This window comes from Dromiciops gliroides, chromosome 1 (assembly GCF_019393635.1).
Source record: "Dromiciops gliroides isolate mDroGli1 chromosome 1, mDroGli1.pri, whole genome shotgun sequence".
NCBI classification, from domain to species: Eukaryota; Metazoa; Chordata; class Mammalia; order Microbiotheria; family Microbiotheriidae; genus Dromiciops; species Dromiciops gliroides.
The window spans coordinates 466,709,543-466,731,095 of record NC_057861.1 but is presented as its reverse complement, the minus strand read 5'-3'; the positions used below and the strand labels follow the sequence as shown (position 1 = coordinate 466,731,095).

General features: G+C 37.0%; 1 protein-coding gene across 2 annotated transcripts in view; it reads right to left on the bottom strand.

Moving 5' to 3' along the window:
* Window positions 1-21,348, bottom strand: part of WDR36 (WD repeat domain 36) — a 53,541-nt gene extending 32,193 nt beyond the window's left edge. Inside the window, exons 1-10 of one of the 2 annotated variants that reach the window (XM_043979673.1) lie at window positions 21,044-21,348; window positions 20,152-20,179; window positions 14,256-14,356; window positions 12,069-12,186; window positions 8,320-8,452; window positions 7,029-7,083; window positions 6,578-6,710; window positions 6,064-6,239; window positions 840-960; window positions 337-402 (exon numbers count right to left, since the gene is read on the bottom strand). In XM_043979673.1, the coding sequence (XP_043835608.1) occupies window positions 337-402; window positions 840-960; window positions 6,064-6,239; window positions 6,578-6,710; window positions 7,029-7,083; window positions 8,320-8,452; window positions 12,069-12,186; window positions 14,256-14,356; window positions 20,152-20,179; window positions 21,044-21,220 (1,108 nt within the window). In that variant the 5' untranslated portion in view covers window positions 21,221-21,348. The remainder of the gene's footprint in view (window positions 1-336; window positions 403-839; window positions 961-6,063; window positions 6,240-6,577; window positions 6,711-7,028; window positions 7,084-8,319; window positions 8,453-12,068; window positions 12,187-14,255; window positions 14,357-20,151; window positions 20,180-21,043) is intronic. The other variant, XM_043979674.1, reaches the window with a different exon arrangement.
* Window positions 21,349-21,553: the final 205 nt, after the last annotated feature.

Sequence of the window (21,553 nt, the reverse complement as noted above, 5' to 3'; positions counted from 1 at the left end):
TGGAGGAGTAAGGCCACTTCAGCATGTGCCTTCCCTCTTTTAATTGTTCCCTATTTATACTGTATATAATTTGTTTTTATATATTTGTTTTTGTTGACTCCCCATTAGATTTTGAGCTCATTGAGGGCAGGGACTGTCTTCTGATTCTTTTTATACCCTTAATGCTTTGTATCCTCAGGTACATACTAGTATATACCAAGTGCATAATAATGTTTACTGACAATGAAACCAAGGATAAATTGTACTTTCTAATGTCCCATGGAAGAGGATGCCTCAGAAAGGTAGCAAAATGAGACTTTAGATTCAAGGCCAGCTTCCACCTTGTTACTAACTTACCAAGTCCCAAATTCTTGTTGTATTTTTCATGAATTGTGGAAAATGACTGCAAAGTACCATCATGACCTAATAGAACATAAAAAAGTCAAGCTACAAATGACAGCATCTTGAATTAAAGACCTGATCAAGTCAGATACAAAAAACCTCAACCCCCAAATATGTGCCATTTTAGTAGAAAGTAGCTTTATAAATACATCATAAAAGCATTAAACTACACCATGAAACAATGTTAATGGACAAGGATAAGAGGGCAAATTAAGAATTTCCAGTGCAATGTGAATCTAATGTTCAAAGTCCACATCACTAGAAGTTGAAATTAATGACTGAACCTTGATAAACAAATGAATAGATGAGTCAGAGAAAATTTAAATTATCATTAAGGTGGCCAAAAATGAATATGAAATCAACAAAAGGCTTAAACATGGTGTAGAACACAGGGTAAATGTTCAATAAATATTTCTTGAAGTACTGAACTGAAGTTATATAATATAAAACACTCTTACTTGCACTAAGAATTTGCTGTCCATTTTGTCCATAGTATCTAATTTTAGTTAAAGGTGCACTATGACCCATTCTGAATTTCAAAAGTCGACCTTCACCTGCAGTACCATCAAATATCCAAATCTGTAATAAAAAAAAAAGGAAGGCAGTGACAATATTAGTTTCTGAAAGACTGGTTAGCATAAGACTGCAAAATGCTTGCTAGAGATGGTATCACAGGATTTCGAGAGTAGAAAGGGGTCTCTATGTCCAACCCAGTCGCCTCTAAAATATGACTGAAAAGCAGTAATCTGGATTTTATCTGAATCCATTCCACCTTGAAATAGCTCTAATTGTTGGAAAAGAATTTCCAGACATAAAACTTGTATTTTCTTTTGCAAATTTTATCCAATGCTCCTCTTGATGCTCTTTTGAGTAAAACAGAACAAGTCCATCTTTGGCATGAGAGACCTTCAAATACTTGAAAATGGCCATCATGTCTCCACGTCCTCTTCTCCAGGATAACATTTACAGATCCTTAAATTAACCTCATATGACAAAGACTTAATTTCCTTAAATGGCCTGGTTACGCTCCTCTGGATGCTCTCTAGCTTGCTGTTGGCTCAGATGTTCAGTGATGTCTGACTCTTTGTAAGTCCATGGACCACAGCATTCTATTTTCCATGATCTCCCAAAGTCTGTCCAAACTCATGTCAGTTGCTTCCATTAAATTATCTATTCACTTCATCCTCTGCTTTCCCCTTCAATATTTTCCTATGAAGTCCATCTTCTCATCATGTGGTCAAAGTATTTAAGCTTCAGCTTCACTATCTGACTTTCCAATGAATACTCTGAATTAATTTCTTTAAGTATTTACTTATTTGGTCTCCTTGCTCAAGTCTTCTCCAGGACCATAACTTGAAAGTGTTGATTCTGCCCAAGAATATAAATTCTGACACACTGCTTCTATTACTTCTCCTTCCATTTGACAGGAAGTCATGGGACCAGCTGCCAAGATCTTAGTTTTTGTGATGTTAAACTTCAAGTCAGCTTTTACATTCTCTTCTTTCACACTCATCAAGAAGCTTAATTCTGCTTCACTTTCTGCCATCAGAGTAATATCATCTGCATATCTTTGGGTTGTTGATATTCCTTCTGGCAAACTTAATTTCATTCAGCCTGGCATTTCACATGATGTGCTTGGTATACTAAATAAAGTGACAACATACAGCCCTGTTGTATTCTTTTCCCAATCTTAAACCAATCGGCTGTTCCATCTTTGGTTCTAACTGTTGCTTCTTGACTGGTGCACAGATACCTTAGGAGAAAATTAAGATGATCTAGTACTGCATTTCTTCAAGGACTTGCCACATTTGTTGTGATCCACACAGCTAAAGCCTTTAATGCAGTAAATGAAGTAGAAGTAGATAGTTTTTCTGGAACTCTCTTTGCTTTCTCCATAATCCGGTGAATGTTGGCAATTTGGTTTCTAGTTCCTCTACTTGCTCGTCTGGTAATTCTCAATTTATACAATACTAAAGTCTGGCTTGCAGAATCTTAAATGTAAGCTTGCTGGTGTGTGAAATGAATGCAATTGTTTGGTAATTTGATTATTCTTTGGCATTGTTCTTTTTCTGGAGTGGGATCTAAACTGGTCTTTTCAAATCCAGTGGCCACTGTTCTAAATTTGCTGGCATACTGAACACTTTAATAGTATCATCTTTCAGGATAATATACAGCTCAGCTGGAATTCCATCATCTCCACTAGCTTTATTATTAGCAATGCTTCCTTCCTAAGGCCCACTTGACTTGACTCTCCAGGAATCTGGCTCCAGATCTGCAATCATACCATCATAGTTAGGATCTTTCTTGTATAGTTCTGTATATTTTTGTTTTTTATCATGCCCAATTTTGCATGAAACACTTTCTTGATCATAGCTCTTACATTCCAGGTCCCTATACATTACTGATCTTTACAACATCTGACTTTCCTATCGTCACCAGACAGATCTGCAGCTGAGCTTCCTTTTGGCTTTGGCCCACCCACTTCATTAGTACTAGAGCTTCCTGTAGTTGTCCTCTACTTTTTCCCAGAAGGGGAAGTTACGTGGATAAAGCAGTGGGGTTAAAATCAGGAAGATTCATCCTCATGAGTTCAAATCTGGCCTCAGACAGTTACCCTATTTGCCTCAGTCCTCATCTATAAAACAAGCTGGAGAAAGAAATGGCAAACCATTCCAGTATCTTTGCCAAGAAAATCCTAAAATAAGGTTATTAAGAGTCAGACATGACTGAAATGACTCAAGAATTTCCCCAGTAGGATGGGGGACACCTTCTGCCCCAAGGGGATCATCTTTTAGTGTCATATCTTTTCACATTTTAATATGGTCCATGAGGTTTTCTTGGCAAAGATACTGAAGTGGTTTGCCATTTCCTTCTCCAATGGATCACTTTTTATCAGAACTTTCCACTATGACCTGTCTATCTTAGGTATTCATGACATAGCTCTTGGTTTCATGGAGCTATGCAATTCCTTCCATGCCATGACAAGGCAGTGATCCAGGAACAGCTCTCTAGCTTACCAACGTCCATTTAAAATTTTGGTATCATATAAATCATCAGCATTTCTATATATCACCAACAAAATCTTGCAAGAAGAGATAGTAAGAGATTCCCCATTTAAAATAACCATAGACAACATAAAATGCCTGAGAGTGTGAACTGACAAGACAAATCCAGGAACTACACAAAAAGAATTATAAAATACTTTTTATACAAATAAAGTCAGATTTAAATAAATGAAGAAATAGTAGTTGTTCATGGGGGAGCCAAGCCAATATAATAAAAATGATAATTCTACCTAAATTAATCCCAACTGGATTACCAAAAAAATTATTTTACTGAGCTAAAAAAAATAACAAAATTCATTTTGAAGAATGAAAGATCAAGAATATCAAAGGAATTAATGAAAAATGTAAAGGAATTGTATTATAAAGCAGTAATTACCAAAACTACCTGGTACTGGCTAAGAGAGTGGTGGATCAGTGGAACAGAGTAGACATAATAATTCACAGTAGTAAATGATTATACTAACTTTATGTTTGACAAATGTAAAGATTTAAGCTTTGGAGATAAGAATTCACTCTTGGGTAAAAATTATTGGAAAAAATGGAAAGCAGTCTGGTAAAAACTAGGTATATACCAACAGTCTACACCATTTACCAAGATAATATCAAATGGATACATGACAGACATAAAGGGAGATATATATAAATTAGAAAAAAATGGAAGATAATACCTATCAGTTATGGATACGAGCAGAATTTATAAATAAACAAGAGATAGTGAGCATTGTGAGATATAAAATGAATAATTCTGATTACATTAAATTTAAAAGGGTTTGTTCAGATAAAACTAATGTAGCCAAGATTAGAAGGAAAGCAGAGAATTGGGGAGTAATTATAGGCAGTTTCTCAAATAAAGATCTCCTATCTCAAATATATAGAGAACTCTGTCAAATTTATAAGAATATGAGTCATTCCCCAATTGATAAATGGTCAAAGGATATATAAAAAAGGCAGTTTTGGGATGAAGAAATCAAAGCTATATATAGTCATATGAAAAAATGCTCTAAATCATTATTGATTAGAGAAATACAAATTAAAACAACTTTAAGATATTTCACACTTATCAGACTGGATAATTCTGGAGGGGATATGGACAAATTGGGGCACTAATACACTGGTTGAACTGTGAACTGATCCAATCATTTTAGAGAACAATCTGGAATTATGCCCAAAGAGTTATAAAACTGTATACACTTTGACCTGGCAATATCACTATTAGGCCTGTTTCCCAAGGTGATCAGGGAAAAAATAAAAGAGCCTATATATTCTAAAATATCAATACCAGCTCTCTTTGTGGTGCCAAAGAACTGGAAATTGAGCGGATGCTCATCAATTGGGGAGTGGCTAAACAAGTTGTGGTATATGATTGTGATGGAATACTACTATGCTATAAGAAATGATGAGTAGGTTAATTTTAGAAAAACATGAAAAGATTTGCATGAAATAATGAAGAGTGAAATGAGCAGAACCAAGAGAATATTGGGTAAGAAAAGCAATATTGTTGAAAGAATAACTGAATTAAGTTATTCTGAGTATTATAAATATTCAAATCAACTACAAAGGACATATGAAGGAAGATGCTATCCACCTTCAGAGAAAGAACTGATAAATAAAAGTATGCAAAATATGGTTTTATAAATACACATTTGTTTGTGTCAAATGGTGTCCTCTACTGTGGGATATAGAGGGATAGCAGGAGACAGTCTGGAACTTAAAATGTAACCAAAAAAAAGTAAAATAAAATTTAAAAAGTAAAAAGTTTACAACCAAGAATTGGACGCAATAATTCATATATGGTTTGAGTATGGTGGGAATGAATGCAGCATATGCTCACGTGAGCTTTCTTAGCTTCCATCATTGCTACCTCATTTGGAGCTTCATTGATACCCTAAAAATCTTTTTCAGATAATTCCTTTCTAACCAAAACTACTCCTTCTCACACTTATGAATTTTACAGGACTATAAGATCATAGATTTAAGAGCCAGAAGGGACCTTGGAAATTTTCTAGATTATCCTCAATATTAGACTCGAAGAAGATTAAGTAACTTGCCAAGGGTTACAAAGGTATTTAATGGCAGAGCCAGGATTCAAAATCAGGTTTCTCTAACTCCAATGGGCTCTTTACACTGTTTCCCCATTCACAGAAGCTATGCTTCTCTTAGTGTAGGCTAAGATGACATTGGCTTTCTTGGCTGCTGTATCACACTGTTAATACATACTGAGCATGCAGTACACTATGTATTGCTTTCTAATCATGACTTGTAATTATCAAAAAAGTTTAACACAAATGTAAAAACTTTACGTTCATTACCATTCAATTTAATCTTATTAGAACTGACCCAAAAAAAGAAGAATTGACCCATAATTCCTGTCTATCCAGATCTTTTTGAATCCTTTTTGACTATCAATGTGTTTAGCCATCTCTATAGTAAATAGTAGCAGTGTCTCCTGTACTATCATGTTTGTTCATGACGATTCTCTGGAGCAGAAAAGTATTACCATGTGGATCCTAATATTATAATTTCATTGCAATCTTTTCTCTTAAGACAAAAACAACATAGTAAAGAAAAAATAGGCTGGGTTGATCAGTTTTAAGTATGTCATGAAAAGAAATCCTACCCTCAGGGCATTATCAGCACCATTAGTAAGAAGAAGTGGCTCTCCATGGAGAAATGTCAGACCAGCAATTGCTGTGGAATGGGCATTTCTCATCTGATTAATTAGTTTTCTCTCTTCCAGGTCCCAAAGACTGATATGACCAAGTGGACTACCAGATGCCATTACTGGATGTCCATCTACATTTAAAAACAAAACAACAACAAAAACAATTAAGTATTCTATATCCAATTATAGGCTCCTTAAAGATAATTAAAATATACAAAATATTCATCTCAAGAAAATTCAATTGTTAGCAGAAATAAAACTACAAGTGGATATTTGATAGAGATGATAAAACTGAAAAACTGAGGATATCTTTATATATGATGATGCCTACTCTTTTGTGAACTTCTACTACAATATAGGACTCACATAGATTATATGAAAATATCATTTGGAAAATTTCCTATAGCCCAATAACTACATTATTATCAAATTTGTATAAGAACTTCTTTTTATAAAAGATAAAATATACCTGTGCGGAAAGAAATTGAAGTGACAGGGCCCCAATCTTGGCGAAACTTCATCAATGTTTCATTAAATTTAATGTTGTGGATAATAATCTGACCAGACACAAGTCCAACTGCAATGACATCCACTGCTGGTGCCTGAAAATTAAATAATTACCCCCCACCCCCGCCAATGATTTGTTATTTAATTCAAATATAATTGTTTTATCTCATTTCTACAGGAGGCATTACAAATAATCAACATTCAACATCATTACTTTTGTTCTAGTAATAACATTTCTTAAACAAGTCCAAAGCATTTAGTTACTATTCATAACAAGACCAGCACTATACACTGCTATATGGAGTTAGAACAGGAAAACAATAGTTTCACAAATACCAACATAAACACTGAGATGTTCCTCAGAATAGAAAAAAGCACACTTAGCACTTGCTTTGTAACAGTAAAGTACTGACCTGTTGGAGAGCCGTCACTGCAACACTCCATCCTGGAAATGTATACAGAAGTTTGCTATATAGAGAAGAAAAAAAATGTAAAAGACTAATTTTAGAAAATAGGGAAGCATGATATTTAGAAAATCACAAGTTAAGATCTAGCACAGGGCCCAGTACCTAGTAAATACTCACTAAATTTGCTGAATTGAATAAATGCTTATTAACAAGTAGTAATTGTTGTAATTAAGTATTCAAATAAAAAACACTCTTTTTTTAGAATATAACTGTTAAGCCTTTTCCCACTTTTAGCTACCAAATAGTCATGGAAACAACATGAGGCAGATCATTAGAGCAAATTTTATTTCCCCATAGGAAAAACGCTTAGTGGAGACTGTGTACCTGTTCTAGAACTCAGCATGAAATAAACCACAGGGACAAACAAAAATCTGTCATAAAATAAAAAAATATAACTGCAAAGCTCTGTGATCACTCAAAATAGTGAAATCATGCTATGTATAGTCCTACAAAAATATGTATATTATGCAAATTGATTACATAAGGAATTTCAACATACTAATGTGTACATTCATTAGCTAATGCAATCCAATCTGAAACTATTATTCTAGCTATGCTAAAGTATTAAACATTGAATTTACAATCATTGTTACCTTCTTAGAATTAAGAAGGGCTTTAAGGGAAAGATTTTTGAGAAGCAAAATCTCTTAAATATCCAAGGAAGCCTGAGATGATGATTTCCTTCTCTTTCTTACCAACCTTCAATAAACTTGTAAGAAAGATATGTATTAAAAAACTATTTTACGTTCTTAGAAATGCCTCAAGGGGCAGGTAGGTGGTGCAGTGGATAAAGCACTGGCTCTGGATTCTGGAGGACCTGAATTCAAATCCAGTCTCAGGCACTTGACACTTACTAGCTGTGTGACTCTCGGCAAGTCATGTAACCCTCATTGCCCCACCAAAAAAAAAAAAAGCCTCAAAATACTGTAGCAATAATAGTCTTGTTACTATTTCTGAGGAAAGATCTGCTTCAATATTTCTCATTTTCATACCCTATTTTTCTTCTTCCTCAGTTTCTTCAAAGTTCACTCAGACCAAATAAAAGTCACTTCTGTATTTTACAACTGACTACAGAACCATGAGAACAAAGTCAAAGTCAGTTGTACTAACTTTACAAAGAAACTTTACAATATTTTTCACTAGAAAATTACCGAAATAGGCCTGTTGCTTAGGAGTGCTAGTTGCTAAACTAGCTGAAAGGTGGGGAGATGCTTGTAATAATTAAAAATATTCTTACTTGGATTTTACATTCCACAATTGCAGGCTTCCTTGCTCACTCCCAAGGAGAATTTTGTTCAGGTAGGTACTGGGATGCAAAATGGTAGAAATTTTAAAAACAGCCTTATCAAAGGTCAACTGCAGGTACTTTTCTGCAAAGAGGAAGACAGTTTAAGGAACAAAGCAAAATAATTTCAGCAAAGATTCAGTATTTCTTCCATATGCCTAATACTTAAGAATAAATAAATTCTAAAATACAGATCTCTTATAAACTAATTTGTAAGAGTTCTATGAAGTTCTATGAAACAAACCTAATTAGGATAGACTCAATGAATACCAAGATTATTAGGAAAAATTAGTCTCATCCAGAATGGAGAAAAAAATTGACATTGACATAGAACTAATTTAGAGATAAGAAACAGAAAAGAGATTATGAAAAAATAAATATTTCCCTAGATATAGAAATGTAAAGCAAACTCGATCTCACCACTAAGACTTTTATATCTTACTTTTATAACTGATTTAGGAGAGACTGCATAGTAAAAACTCCAAGCATACATATGATGCTGAGCTATTCTAGATAAATAATATAATAAATTAATGAAAGTCAAGTCAACAAGAATTTGTGCTTATAACTGGGGATGCAAAAAATGACAAAAACAAAACAAAACAAAAAAAACCCCAACCAATCCCTGCTCTCAAGGAACTCAGTTTGGTCTGGGAGACAACATGCAAATAACCACATACAGACAGAATAAATTAAAGATAATTATAGGGGGAAGGCATTAAGAACTGAAAAGCTGTGATTTTAGCTTGGACCTAAATGGAAGCCAGGAGATAGAGACAAAGGAAATTTCAGGTATGGGGAACAGTGAGTAAAAATGCAAAGTCAAAGGTGATAGGTTCAGAAGTGTTGCACATATTTTTAGACTCTTTCAATGTACTGATCAACCATGTGGATTTTTTTCCTCTACTTTAATCTCTTTTGTTCGCTTAAAAAAAACCCCACTATTTGTTATGTGGCATGGCTTTCCTATTCCACATGGGGGGAAAGAGGAGAACAGGGAAAATCATGGTTAACAAAAAACAAAGCAATAAAAATGTATTCATGGAAGAAAAAAAGAAAGAAAACACACAGCCAGGAGATAGAGGGTCATTCAGGAAACAGCCAGAAAGATCAGTGTCACTGGATCTCAGACTAAGTACATGGTAGTGACGTGTAAGAATAGAAAGGTAAGAAGAGACCAGGTTATGAGGGTCTTCAAATGCCAAATAGAGGATTTTATATTTGATCTTGGAGGTGACAGGGAGTCACTGGAGTTTACTGAACGGGGAAGGGTAACCTGGTCAGACCTGTGCTTTTTTTAAAACTTAATTTTTTTAAACATTCATTTCTAAATTTTGAGTTTCGACTTTTCTCCCTCCCTCTAGCCCCTCTCCAACATGCTGAGAAGGCAAGCAATATTAATACCCATTATACGTGTGAAGTTATACAAAACATATTTCCAAAATAAAGTGAAATGTATTTCAACTTGTACTCAGAGGTCATCAGTTCCCTCTCTGAAGGTGGGTAGTATTTTTTTTATCATGAGTCCTTTGGTATTGTCATGGAACTGTATTGATCAGAGCATCTAAAGTTTTTCACAGCTGATTATAATTATAATATTGCTGTTACTGAATACAATATTCTCCTGGTTCTACACATTTTACTTTCTATAAGTTCATAAGACTTCCCAGGTTTTTCCAATATGTACTTTAGTAAGATCAATTTGATAGAGGGAATGATGGCCTGGAGTGGAAAGAGACTTGAAGCAGGGAGACCAACCAAAAGGCTATTCCAATAGTCCAGCTGTGAGGTGATAAGTGCCTGCACCAGGGTGGTAACAATGTCAGAGGAGAGAAGGGGTTGTTTAAAAAAGACGTTACAAAAGGCAGCATCAACAGGACCTAACAGTCAGTTACTGGATGTGTGGGATAAGAAAAAGAGTATTAAGGCTGACACATAGGTTGTGAGCCTGGGTAACTGGGAAGATGGTGGTGCTCTTGATAGTAATAAGGAGGTAGAGGGAGGATTTGAGAAGGATAAATAATTAGTTCATTTGGGGGCATGTATGATTTAACGTGTCTATGAAACATCTAGTTTAAGATGTTTCAAAGGTATCCAGAGATGCAAGACAGAAAGGTTAGCAAAGAGGTTAGGGCTGCATAAAGAGATCTGAGAATCATCTTCTTAGAGATGATATTGGATCAATTGAAACTGATGAGATCACCAGGTGAAACAGAATAGATGCCTTGACCTTTAGCAAGGCAATTTTAAGACAAGTTACTTTACACAATGAGTAGCAAAATTTCAAACATCTATTACTCCAAGAGGTGGTACAATGTGAAAATGTAAAAGTATGAGGAGGATTCAGATAAATTTTATGGATGATGGCCCTATGAGTCATTAAGGGAAGTTGAGGATGTTCTAGACCTCAACCATAAACCTTCAAGGTTGACTTGACTATTTAATTCCACAAATGTCCCTTGGTGTCACTGTTAAAGATATCAATGGAAATGGATGTAGGTCTGACCCAGCACAACTTTTTTACTATTATATAGAAATGATGGCTATATACTTCACATAGAGTTTATTTCCAAAGTCTCCTATGCTGTGTGTCAAGATAATGGAATGTGATAGATGAGATTTAGCAGATACTCAGGAGCTCACCTGGAGATTAATTTAAACTGATTGAATTGGTTAAGGTGACTGACTGCTGACTGGAGTACTGGCTGACTTGACTGGATTACTGGCTGACTTCTAGTTAACTAGATTCTAAGCACATCTGGCTGGTACTTAAGAGTACTTAATAAAGTATGGTTCTCAGAAGCTAACAACTTTGAACTTTGACCACCTTCCGGCCCAGTCAACCAATCAGCTTGAAGAACCTCCCATTTCTGGGAGGGGACAGGAAGGAGGAAGCAGAAACTGCACAGGGAGCTCTCTTTGGGCTGTGAGACATCGCTGTGGTGGAGACGACTTCAGAAGGAGGAGATTAGGAAAGCTAGGACTGCCAGGTTATAGGAATTCTGTTCTCAATCTTTCTCTTTTCTTTTACTATCTTTCAATAAACCCTTAAAAACCTAAACTCGTTTATCAGTGATTTTAGTCAGTTTCCCCCCAAAACTGGGGAGGACAGATTAGAACCTACATTTAGAGATTTAAATTACACAGTTGGAAATCTGTCATTATGTAAACTTTTTAAAAAGATCTTCATTCCAGAAGTTCATAGAGATAAGAAACCAAATATCGTTATCCCACAGATTAAACATAAAATATAATAGTTTACTAAAGCAGGGGATGTCAATAATTAAGTTATATTCCTACAAAACAAGTAACATACAAAAAAAAATCAGACAAGCTATCGAAGTTGTGATTTCTGGTTGCTGCTTAGAAATTTAATCAATGGAAGGAAATGGAGTAAATCTTTTACTGTAAAAAAGTATTTACTGGGGGCAACTAGATGGCGCAGTGGATAAAGCACAGGTCCTGGATTCAGGAGTACCTGAGTTAAATCCAACCTCAGACACGTAACACTTACTAGCTGTGTGACCCTGGGCAAGTCAGTTAACCCCAATTGCTTCACCCAAAAAAAGAAAAAGCGAGGAATCAAAAAAAAAAAAAAGTATTTACTGCTAATACTAATAACCCTCCAGGAAAGATTAATCACCTATAGATTTATTTACTCCCATCCTAAATTAAATAAATTGCATAATGTTCATTCTTACCTTCTGAATATATATGCCAAATAATGAGAATACTGTCTGTATCAATAGAGATGATATGATCCCCAAATGGCAGTAAGAGGTTAATTTCTGCATTGTGACCCCTGAAGGTATGTGTTACCTATAACATTAAAAGTTCAAATTGTTTCCATTAATCATATTAATTTTGAAAATATTACTGCTGGAAGTATAAAAACAAAAATACTATTTTTTTAAACAAAAACACTATTAAAACATTTTCTAACTTTTTATCTAATTAAATTATTTTTATAGTAATAACAAATGACAGATTAAATCCCATTTTCATACATCATGTACCATAGAGGTGATCTTGGATTTTTAGAGACCATGTCAATCGATCAAAAGATACAAAACCAAAATGAACCAGTCTTTGTCTTGAGTGCACAATCCAAACCAGACAACTTACACATCTATACACATATACAAAATGAGTAATTTAGGAAGCTATTGCAATAATGCAGACAAGAGGTGATAAGGGCCTGAATCAGAATGATAACTATGTTAGTAAAAAGAGATAGGGATGGATGACATGGAAGCAGAAACAAGATGTGGCAACTGACTAGGTATGTGGGGTGAATTAATGTGAGAAGTTGAGAATGATAACAAAGTTGTAAACTTAAGATACTGGAAGGATGGTGGTGCCCTCAACAGAGAGAGGGAAATGTAAAAAGGTTGGGTTTTGGAGGAAAGACAATGAATGACACACATTGAGTCTGAGATGCCTACAGGACATTCAGTTCAAAATGTCCAAGAAGCAGTCTGTAAGGAAGGGCTACAACTAAGGAGAAAAACTCACACTAATTACATATATCTGGAAGGAATCAGCATAGGGATGATACTTAAACCCATGTAAGCTGATATGGTCCCTAAGAGACAGAATACATTAAAGACAGCCCAGAGCAGTCTTGTGGGGTTCATCAAGAGGTAAAAGACGTTATATGAATGATGATACAGCAAAGGACACTCAGAAGAAATGCTCAGAAAGAGAGAAGCAAAGCTCAAACCACTGGACAGGTCTTATCAAGCTGAAAAGGTTTCAGGTATAAGCCTAGTGACAAACTAAACAATCTTACAGCAGAAGTTCTGAAACTGAGGTCTGTGAACTTTTTAAAAAAGTGTTTTGATAACTGTATTTCAATATAATTGGTTTCTCTTATAATCCTATAGATTTCATTTTATGCATTTAAAAACATTATACTGAGAACAAGTCCATAGACTACCAAAGGGGTCCAAGACACAGTAAGGGTTAAAAACCCCTTATCATCAGATAAACCTGGTTGGTAACCAGGTACTGATTTTAGTTTGGCTCTAGCAACTCATTAAGAAAATCTACTAAGACATAAAGGGACGCAGCCTTCCACCAACTGGTGGTAGATGCCGATGGGGAGGAGCTGCAGATGGAGCCTGTGTGAAGGCCCCCAGCCAGAACCAAGGAGACCAAGCCTGTTGGCCCCTGTCCTGCGCCTAACCTTGCCAGCCTTGCCTGGGGGCTCACCCCAGGAGAGCAGATGAATAGTTTGGAGCCTGGCCAAGAATAAAGCCCAGCCCTCTAAACAAAAAAGACATGAGGTCAAGAAAAACTTACTGAGCACCTAGATAAAATTTAGAACATTAGGTAAGCTAATGTTCTAAGCTATACATTAGCTATACATAAAAAGCTATACATAGAAATAGACTAGTAGGATGATATGACACATACACAAATAACAAATAAAAAATCCAGAGTTATAAACTATATGGAATCCAAGGCCTTGGGGATTGGGGGCGGAGGGAAAGTCTTTCTGCTGGATTTAAAATTAACTCTAAAGGAGTGCCTACTGTAACGATGAGAACCTTGTCAAAAATCAGAGTCCACAGAGTAGCTGAATCATAGAGCTTCAACATGCCACTTCTCTTTTCTCATCCTATCACACCATATGGCTAGGGCACTCTCTTCCATCTTAGACAACTAGTGAAGTAATAATATAGTATTTTGGTCTGGGATAGGATCTGCCCAAGAATGAGGAAGATGGGTAATTTAACTTCCTTCCAGGTATAAAAAACTGCAAGAATGGACAAGTTCCCGAGAGGCCGACAGAAGAAACAAGTTATACTCATTATGTTTCCTCCATTAGAATTCAACGTATGAAATAGGCAAATTAAAATATTTCCAGAATAACTGATACAAACCTCTTTGTTCCGGGAAAACGCAGAGAAAACATTCCCATATGCAGCAAAGACAAGCCTCCCATCGGCTGCCAAACAAGTGATATCCTGAGGTACAGAATTGCCTAGGAGGGAACATACAAGAAAAGAGTTAATTTTTTTATTCTAAAATAAGAAAATATTCTAACTTGACGTAAAACATGATGGGGACAAACACCTCCAAGTCCCTGCTCCCTGGGTGAAGGAGGCTTTAGCTTCAGGGTGCTGAGTTACAATAGAGCCAAAACCAATTTGGTGTCCATACTAAATGTGGCCCTTATATATAGGGTACGGCTCCTCCCCTCCCCATCAGAGCCTCCTGGTTGCCTGAGGAGGCATGAACTGGCCCAAGTTTCCATGCCATTTAGCCATCAAATCAGGTCCACTTCCAGCATGGGAAGGATGTTAAATCATTTTCAATAATAACAACAAAAAAAAATGTAATGTGTTTCATAACCCATCATGGCTGGAGAGTGGGGAGGGAAATGAACAAGTAAATAATAAAAAATAAGGAAAAAATGCAAAGCTCTAATCTTAATGCTTCTCCCATATAAAAAGCATATTAGATTAACTATTTTTATGAAACAGTCTTATTTATTAAAAATATAAAAAGCACTTCAGATGTATAATTGATATCATATTGCTTGCCGAAAAGGCAATGGGTGGGGAAGGGGCTGGAATAAGGAAGAGAATTTGGAACTCTTTTTTTGGGGGGAGGTGGGGCAGAGGGTTAAGTGACTTGCCCAGGGTCACACAGCTAGTGTCAAGTGTCTGAGGCCAAATTTGAACTCAGGTCCTCCTGAATCCAGGGCCAGTGCTTTATACAGTGCACCACCTATCTGCCGTGTGGAACTCAATTAAAAAAAAAAAAAGAATGCTAAAATAAAGAAAATATAAAAAGCAATCTTCAGATTTTCAAATGTTATTTTTAAGTCACACTTAGATATATGTTTTTCTTACTTTTCTCCAGGCTAAATATCCTCAAAACTTTCAATATTTCTCATATGATATGATTTACAGCATGTCCTCTAAAAACTAACCTATCACTGTTGCTCTTAAAATGTAGATGGAATATTAAAAATAATACTCCGCAATGACCAAAAAGTATACTCCCCATAACCTATACTTTTTTTTTTCCTGTTCTGACCCATGATTTCATCCATGTAGGGAGCTTCCAGTGAAGAAACTACCAGTTCAGACCAGCACCTCTTCTGCCTTGACTGGGACATTGAAAGACTTGGCCAGGTAATACAGCCAGCATACAGCAAAGGCAGGACTTTAACCCAGATTATTACCTGACTCTAAGGTAGTACCTCTAGCCAGCATAGCACAGTGCCTCTTACAGTGTTCCTGAACATAAGGCTTCTATTAGTGAAGTATAAAACAATCCATTATTAAAGCAGATGACATCCCTCAGGATCATAGGATTTTAGAGTTGAAAGGGACCCTAAAGATCATGTAATTCAAGTTTTATAAAAGTAGTAACTCTCCCAGGGTCACAAGGCAAGAAAGTAGCTATTAGGATTCCAAATCTAATGTTCATTCCACCAGAATAAGATGCCTCCTTATTAAACTGATGGTCGACTGAAATCCCAGAACTTTTAAATATAAGTTATTCCATCCTATATTTGTGCAGTGAATTTTTTAAACCCAAAATAAAGGATTTATTTTTATTTCTATTTAGTTGCATCTTCTTGATTCAGTTGAGCACACTTGTCTTTGACATGTAATATTAGGTACTGCTCCAAGCTTTGTGTGATCTAAAAATCTAATAAACAAGACCCTCATGCCCTCATCTAAACCAGTGATTAAAATATTGGCTTGAATGTGGCTAAGAAAGATTCTTATGGCACTCCAAAGAAATCTGTCATAGAGTAGAAAGAGCTCTGGCTCATACATCACAGAAGTCAGGTTCAAACCTAGTTCTGCTTCCTCAACCAGGGTAATACTGGGTACGTCCTTCAACTTTCCTGGAATAGATGACAGGACTAGATTTAGAGGTGGAAGGGACCTGAGAGGTCATCTAATCCACCACCTTCACTTGGGAGCAGAAAACTTGAGGATTAAAGAGGTTAAGTGACTTGTTTGACACTTCACTCGTTGTAAGAGACAGAACCAAGATTACTTATGATTGCATATCTAACACCCTTTCCACTGTACTATATGTGTGCAGTCCCAGTTCTGGATCTATGATAAATCTATTAATAAACAATCTTTGCTTATAGTTGTTCAATTGCCTATATAATAAAAAAATTCATATGCGGCTCACCATCTTATCCACAATGTCGCTCAAAAGACTGTCAAAGATTTTGATAAACCTCAGATATTCTATTTATCAAAGTGCTTGAGGCAATCTGGTATAGTGGAAAGAGGCTTGGACTTTAAGTCAGAACACTTGAGTTGTTGATATCCTACCTCAATATATTTACTAGCAGTGTCACCTCTCTTAGCCTCACTTTCCTTGATTTACAAAAATAAGGATAGAAATACTTAGTACCTATCTCAAAGAGCAGATGAGATGACATAGACAAAGCATTTATACAAATGTTTGCTACTATTATTATTTATGGCATTCTACTGATTTACCAACCCATTAATTCTATCAAGAAAGGCAATTAAGTTTAAATTAAGTTTACTTGGAACATGTTAGGAATAGGAAAGGCAGGTTGTGGTCAGTTCTTATCTTGCTTACATTTTCTCCAGCAGGAAAACTTTTAAAACTAGAAAAGATTTAAAGAATTTTTTAAAAGTGAACCAAAGCTCAAGATAGGTGAGAAAATAGAAAAGTGTATCCAGTGCTTTTAAAGTGCATCTGAGATTGAAGTTTAAGTCTTAGGCTCTGGAAAATTATAACTTAGAGTGATCCCAGCCACTATTGATAACCTTAGATACTTTTTATTTAATCTTCTCATCTATCTTGGTCTTCAATTTCCATACACTGCTTGTCTGAGTTTTTAAAAGTTTTCCCTCTGGAGGAAATGTAAGCAAAAAAAGAACTAGGCCACATTCCTGACCTTCCCCTTACTATTTATATCACCACCAGCAGAGCCTTTGAGATTTGCAAAGCCCTTTATATTTATTAACTCATTTATCTTCACAACATACCTGTTGTACATCCTATTATTATTCCCATTTTAAAGATGTAGAATCTAAAGGAGTTTAAGTGATTTGCTCAAGGGTACACAGTTAGTAAATGTAAGGGGTAGGATTTTAACTCAGATCTTATTCAATGCGACAGGGTTGCCTACTATTCATGAGACTGGGAAAGTCATTTAACATCTATGGCCTTGGCTACCCCATCTCTAAAATAAAGGAGCTGAAATAAAAGATCTGGTTCTGCCTGCCAGTTTTAAATCATGACATAATGAAACCTTTTCTCTGTCAACTATGTTCCCAAAGCACTGCAATTATCAATTTTTAAAAAAATCTCTTGCTAACAAAACATACTTAAGCCTTCCACAGTGAGAACTCCAAACCTTGCCTCCACAAAACTAGCATCAAGCCCAGCCCTCTGAAAAAAAAAAAAAAAGAGAGATCATTTGCCAAAAACTCCCTCTGGTCCCCTCCTCTCATCTCAGGTAACTCTCCATTATTTTATCCTTCTTTCCATTATCAGATGAAAAAGAGGTCCTTCTACCAACTAAGGCCAACCCTTCTACTTGCACCCTTTATCTCACCCCTTCTCATCTTCTTCAGCAGACTGTTCCAACTCTTTCAGTATTTCAATATTGTCTTATCTTCTTGTTGTTTGTCCTCTGTTCTCAAGGAGGACCATGACATTAGGCTGATGTCATGACTTGCATTCCCCCCTCTCTCCCTGCTTTTGTACTTTTTCTGTGCTGTGTCCCCCATTAGATCATGAGCTTCTTGAAAGTAGGGAATATCTCGCCTTTCTGTGGATCCTCTGGTACATAACAGACACTTAATGTTTATGTGGAGCACATAACACACTTTTCTCTTCACTCACAGTCACCATCTAGTTCAGGTCCTCATTACCTCTTCTTGGACTACTGAAATAGTGTCCTAAGCGACCTGCCTCAAGCCTCTTCTCAGTTCTGACCACGTTGCCTGTAGATTAAACCAGCTCCAAGGGCTGTCTATTACCTCCGCCATCAAATATAAATCCTGCTTGGCATTTCAAGTTCTTCGTGACTTGGCCCTTCTCTACTCCTCTGGTGTTCTTCTAATTTCCTCCCCTTTACACACTCCAAGACCCAGATTCACTGGCCTACTTGCTATTTTTGTGATGTAACATACTATCTCTGATCACTATTCCTTTCACCTCAACTTCTAAAGTTTTTCTAGATTCCTTCACAACTCAACTTAAATTTGACTTTCTGCAAGAGGGAAGGAAAGGAATAAGCATTCCTATAGCATCACATAGATGCCATGTACTTTTACAGTTAAGTGCTTTACAAATATGATCTCATTTGATCCTCACAACAAACCCTGTGAAATAGGTACTATTACTATCCCCATTTTATGAATGAGGAAATTGAGGCAAAGAGAGGGGATATGACTTGCCCTGGGGGCAGCTAAAAGGCCTTTTCCAATCTCCCTAGCTGCTACTTCCTTCCCTTCTTAGATTACCTTCTATCTACTCTGTTGTTGGTCCTTTGTTTTCAAAAAGCACCAATGACATCACAGGGCAATGTCTTGACTCATGGGTGAACTGGATTTAAGTGAGACAGAGCTGCACAAAGTCATCAGCTTCACTCTTCCAGAGTTATGGAAGTTCTGTGGCAAGACAAAAGTCAGGACTACTGGGGATGGCCTGGGATGCAGTGGATCACCATGGCATCTTCCACGTCTGACCAAGCTCTAAGAACTTCACAGTGCCTGCTTCAGCCACCTTCATGACCCCTGGGACGAACTGTTCTCCTCTGCCCACTATGCCAGGGCAAGTGTTCACACGCTGTGGGGTACACATCTCCCTAATTTACCCACAAATGTGTGGCCCATTGGTTACCCTCAACCTGGTATAGCTTGTCTGCTGAGATGGTTTACCAGGGTGTGGCTGAGGCACATGTTACAGCTTCTTGGAGCCACAAATGAGAGCTGAGTCCCAGGTAGACACTAAAGGTGGACGAACAGCCCTGAAAGGAGCTTGTCAAGTCCTCACACCAGAGGTGCTAGTTCTCCTTGAACACCCCCTACAGTTCAATCTACTCTATAAATAGCTTGCATATACCTATTTATTTGTATGTTGTCTCCCTTGTTAGAATATAAGTTCTTTGCTGTAAGAGACTTTTTTTTTGCCCTCCACCCCCCCCTTTTTTTTACCTCTAGCACTAAGCACAGTGCCTTGTACACAGTTACCAGGTAATAAATATTTGTCGAATATTAAATGAATGACTGACTCTCTTTTTTGTCTGAGGTATTTCTCAAAAAACCTCAACTCATTTGGGGCTTTAATATTCCTGACACTATCATTACAGACTTGAGATACTTCTTTCCATTAATCCTCATTTATTCCTTTTAAAATCTGAGATCATTGCTATGGGTTCCTTTGTAATTAGATTGATTTTGTCGGATGCTTTCTTGTTCACTAGTGTCATTCTTGGCTGTATAACAAGAATTCACATTTATATAGAAGTTTTTAAGATTTATGTTGATTTTCTCACAACAACCCTATAAGATAAGTAGCACTAAGTATCATTATCTCCAGTTTACTAATAAGGAAATTGAGGCTCAAGAAGTGAAATAACTTGAATATGGGATCAATGTACTTCCTATTATACCATATTGCTTCACTTCCAAAAAGAATGCTTCATACATTTATTTTCAAAATAATCTCCCATTTCATTATGTAATTCAAAAGTACATATTTTGTACCAGCTAGAAAAAGTGCTAAATGTTAACAAATGAATTTCATACTTACTTACTGCTACCAGACTAAGTTTCTGGACCTGTTAAAAAAAAAGACATAATTTTGAATAAGTTTTGGCAAATAAAAAAAATAATATGTTTAAGAATTAAACTAAAACCCATTAAATAACAAAATTTGCTGTCATTGGCATGTGAAAATAATTCTATAGACATCAGGACAGCAAAGATTCAAGTGTTTTTTTTTTCCAGTAGTGATACATTTGTATCACTAGATTATTTCTCTTTGGTGCAAAGAGCACATTTGTGAAATGTATGATTAGGGTTAGGAATATAGCTTTTGGCTAAGAAAAAACTTGTGGGACTAAAGTAACCTAAAATACACAGAAGACAGACAACAGCCTGAAGAAAACTGAGAACATAAAATCCCTTTTGGAACCAGGGTCCTAAATTTAAAGGTAAGAAACAGTCTTTGCTATTTTCATTTACAAACAAGGAAGAGGCAAGAAGAGATTGAGGAGAGTAATGGCATGAAAGCCAAGGAATGACAAAGTACACAGGAGCATCAGCAACTGATCTTTAGAAGGGTCAAAGGATGACTTAGCGAAGTTGCAAACCAGGGTGATTGGGCAATACTGTAAAAAACAAACAAACAGACTAACCCTAACCCTAACCCCCCAAACTAAAAAGACCAAGGAGTGAGAAACAAATGAGTCCATCTACAAAGCTTCTTTGTCCGAAGCTCGAGTGCTTTGGAAAGACAAGGCTCCGGTGGACCTTTAAGCCCTAACCTTGAAGCAGGAGCTAGGGCTGCACACGCACAGACCGCTACGGGTGAAAGGAGTCAGGAAACACAAGGTCCGGGGACGTGGGGTAGGGGGACTTTTTTTTTGGTGGGGGGGTGGGGGGGGAGGAGCGGAAAGGGCGTGGGGTGAGGGGTTACTTACATTATAAGTGTGGAAACTCTTCCCCACGCAAGTTGTCACGTAGAACCTGCGGTGCCGGCCGTGATAACGAACCACGTGCGGGATGTGGGAGCTGAAGAGCCCGAGGGCGCGGAACCCAGAGAACAGCGCGCTGCCCGAGCAGCGCCCCTCGTCGCCGCCGCCGCCGCCGCCCTCCATCTCCTCCAACACCCGGAGCCCGTAATCCCGCAGCTGCGAATGCGGCTCCTGCCTAATAGCTTCTTAACTCCTTCAAATCAGCACCTACAGCTTCTCGTTGCAGACGAACCCACGCTGCGGCCTCTAACGCCACTTCCGGCGCTCCGGTTTATAACGTCATCCTCACTTCCGCGAAGGCTGCCTGGCGCTTCCGGGCTGTCGGCGTCTCAGTTGCTAGGTAATCCGAGCTTTTGTGTCGCTCCCGGTTGCTCTTCACTATAGCCCTCTCAGACCAGAGGAGATCCCCTTCGACTGTAAAACAAATAAGGTTAATCCTCTCGTCTTTTCCTATAT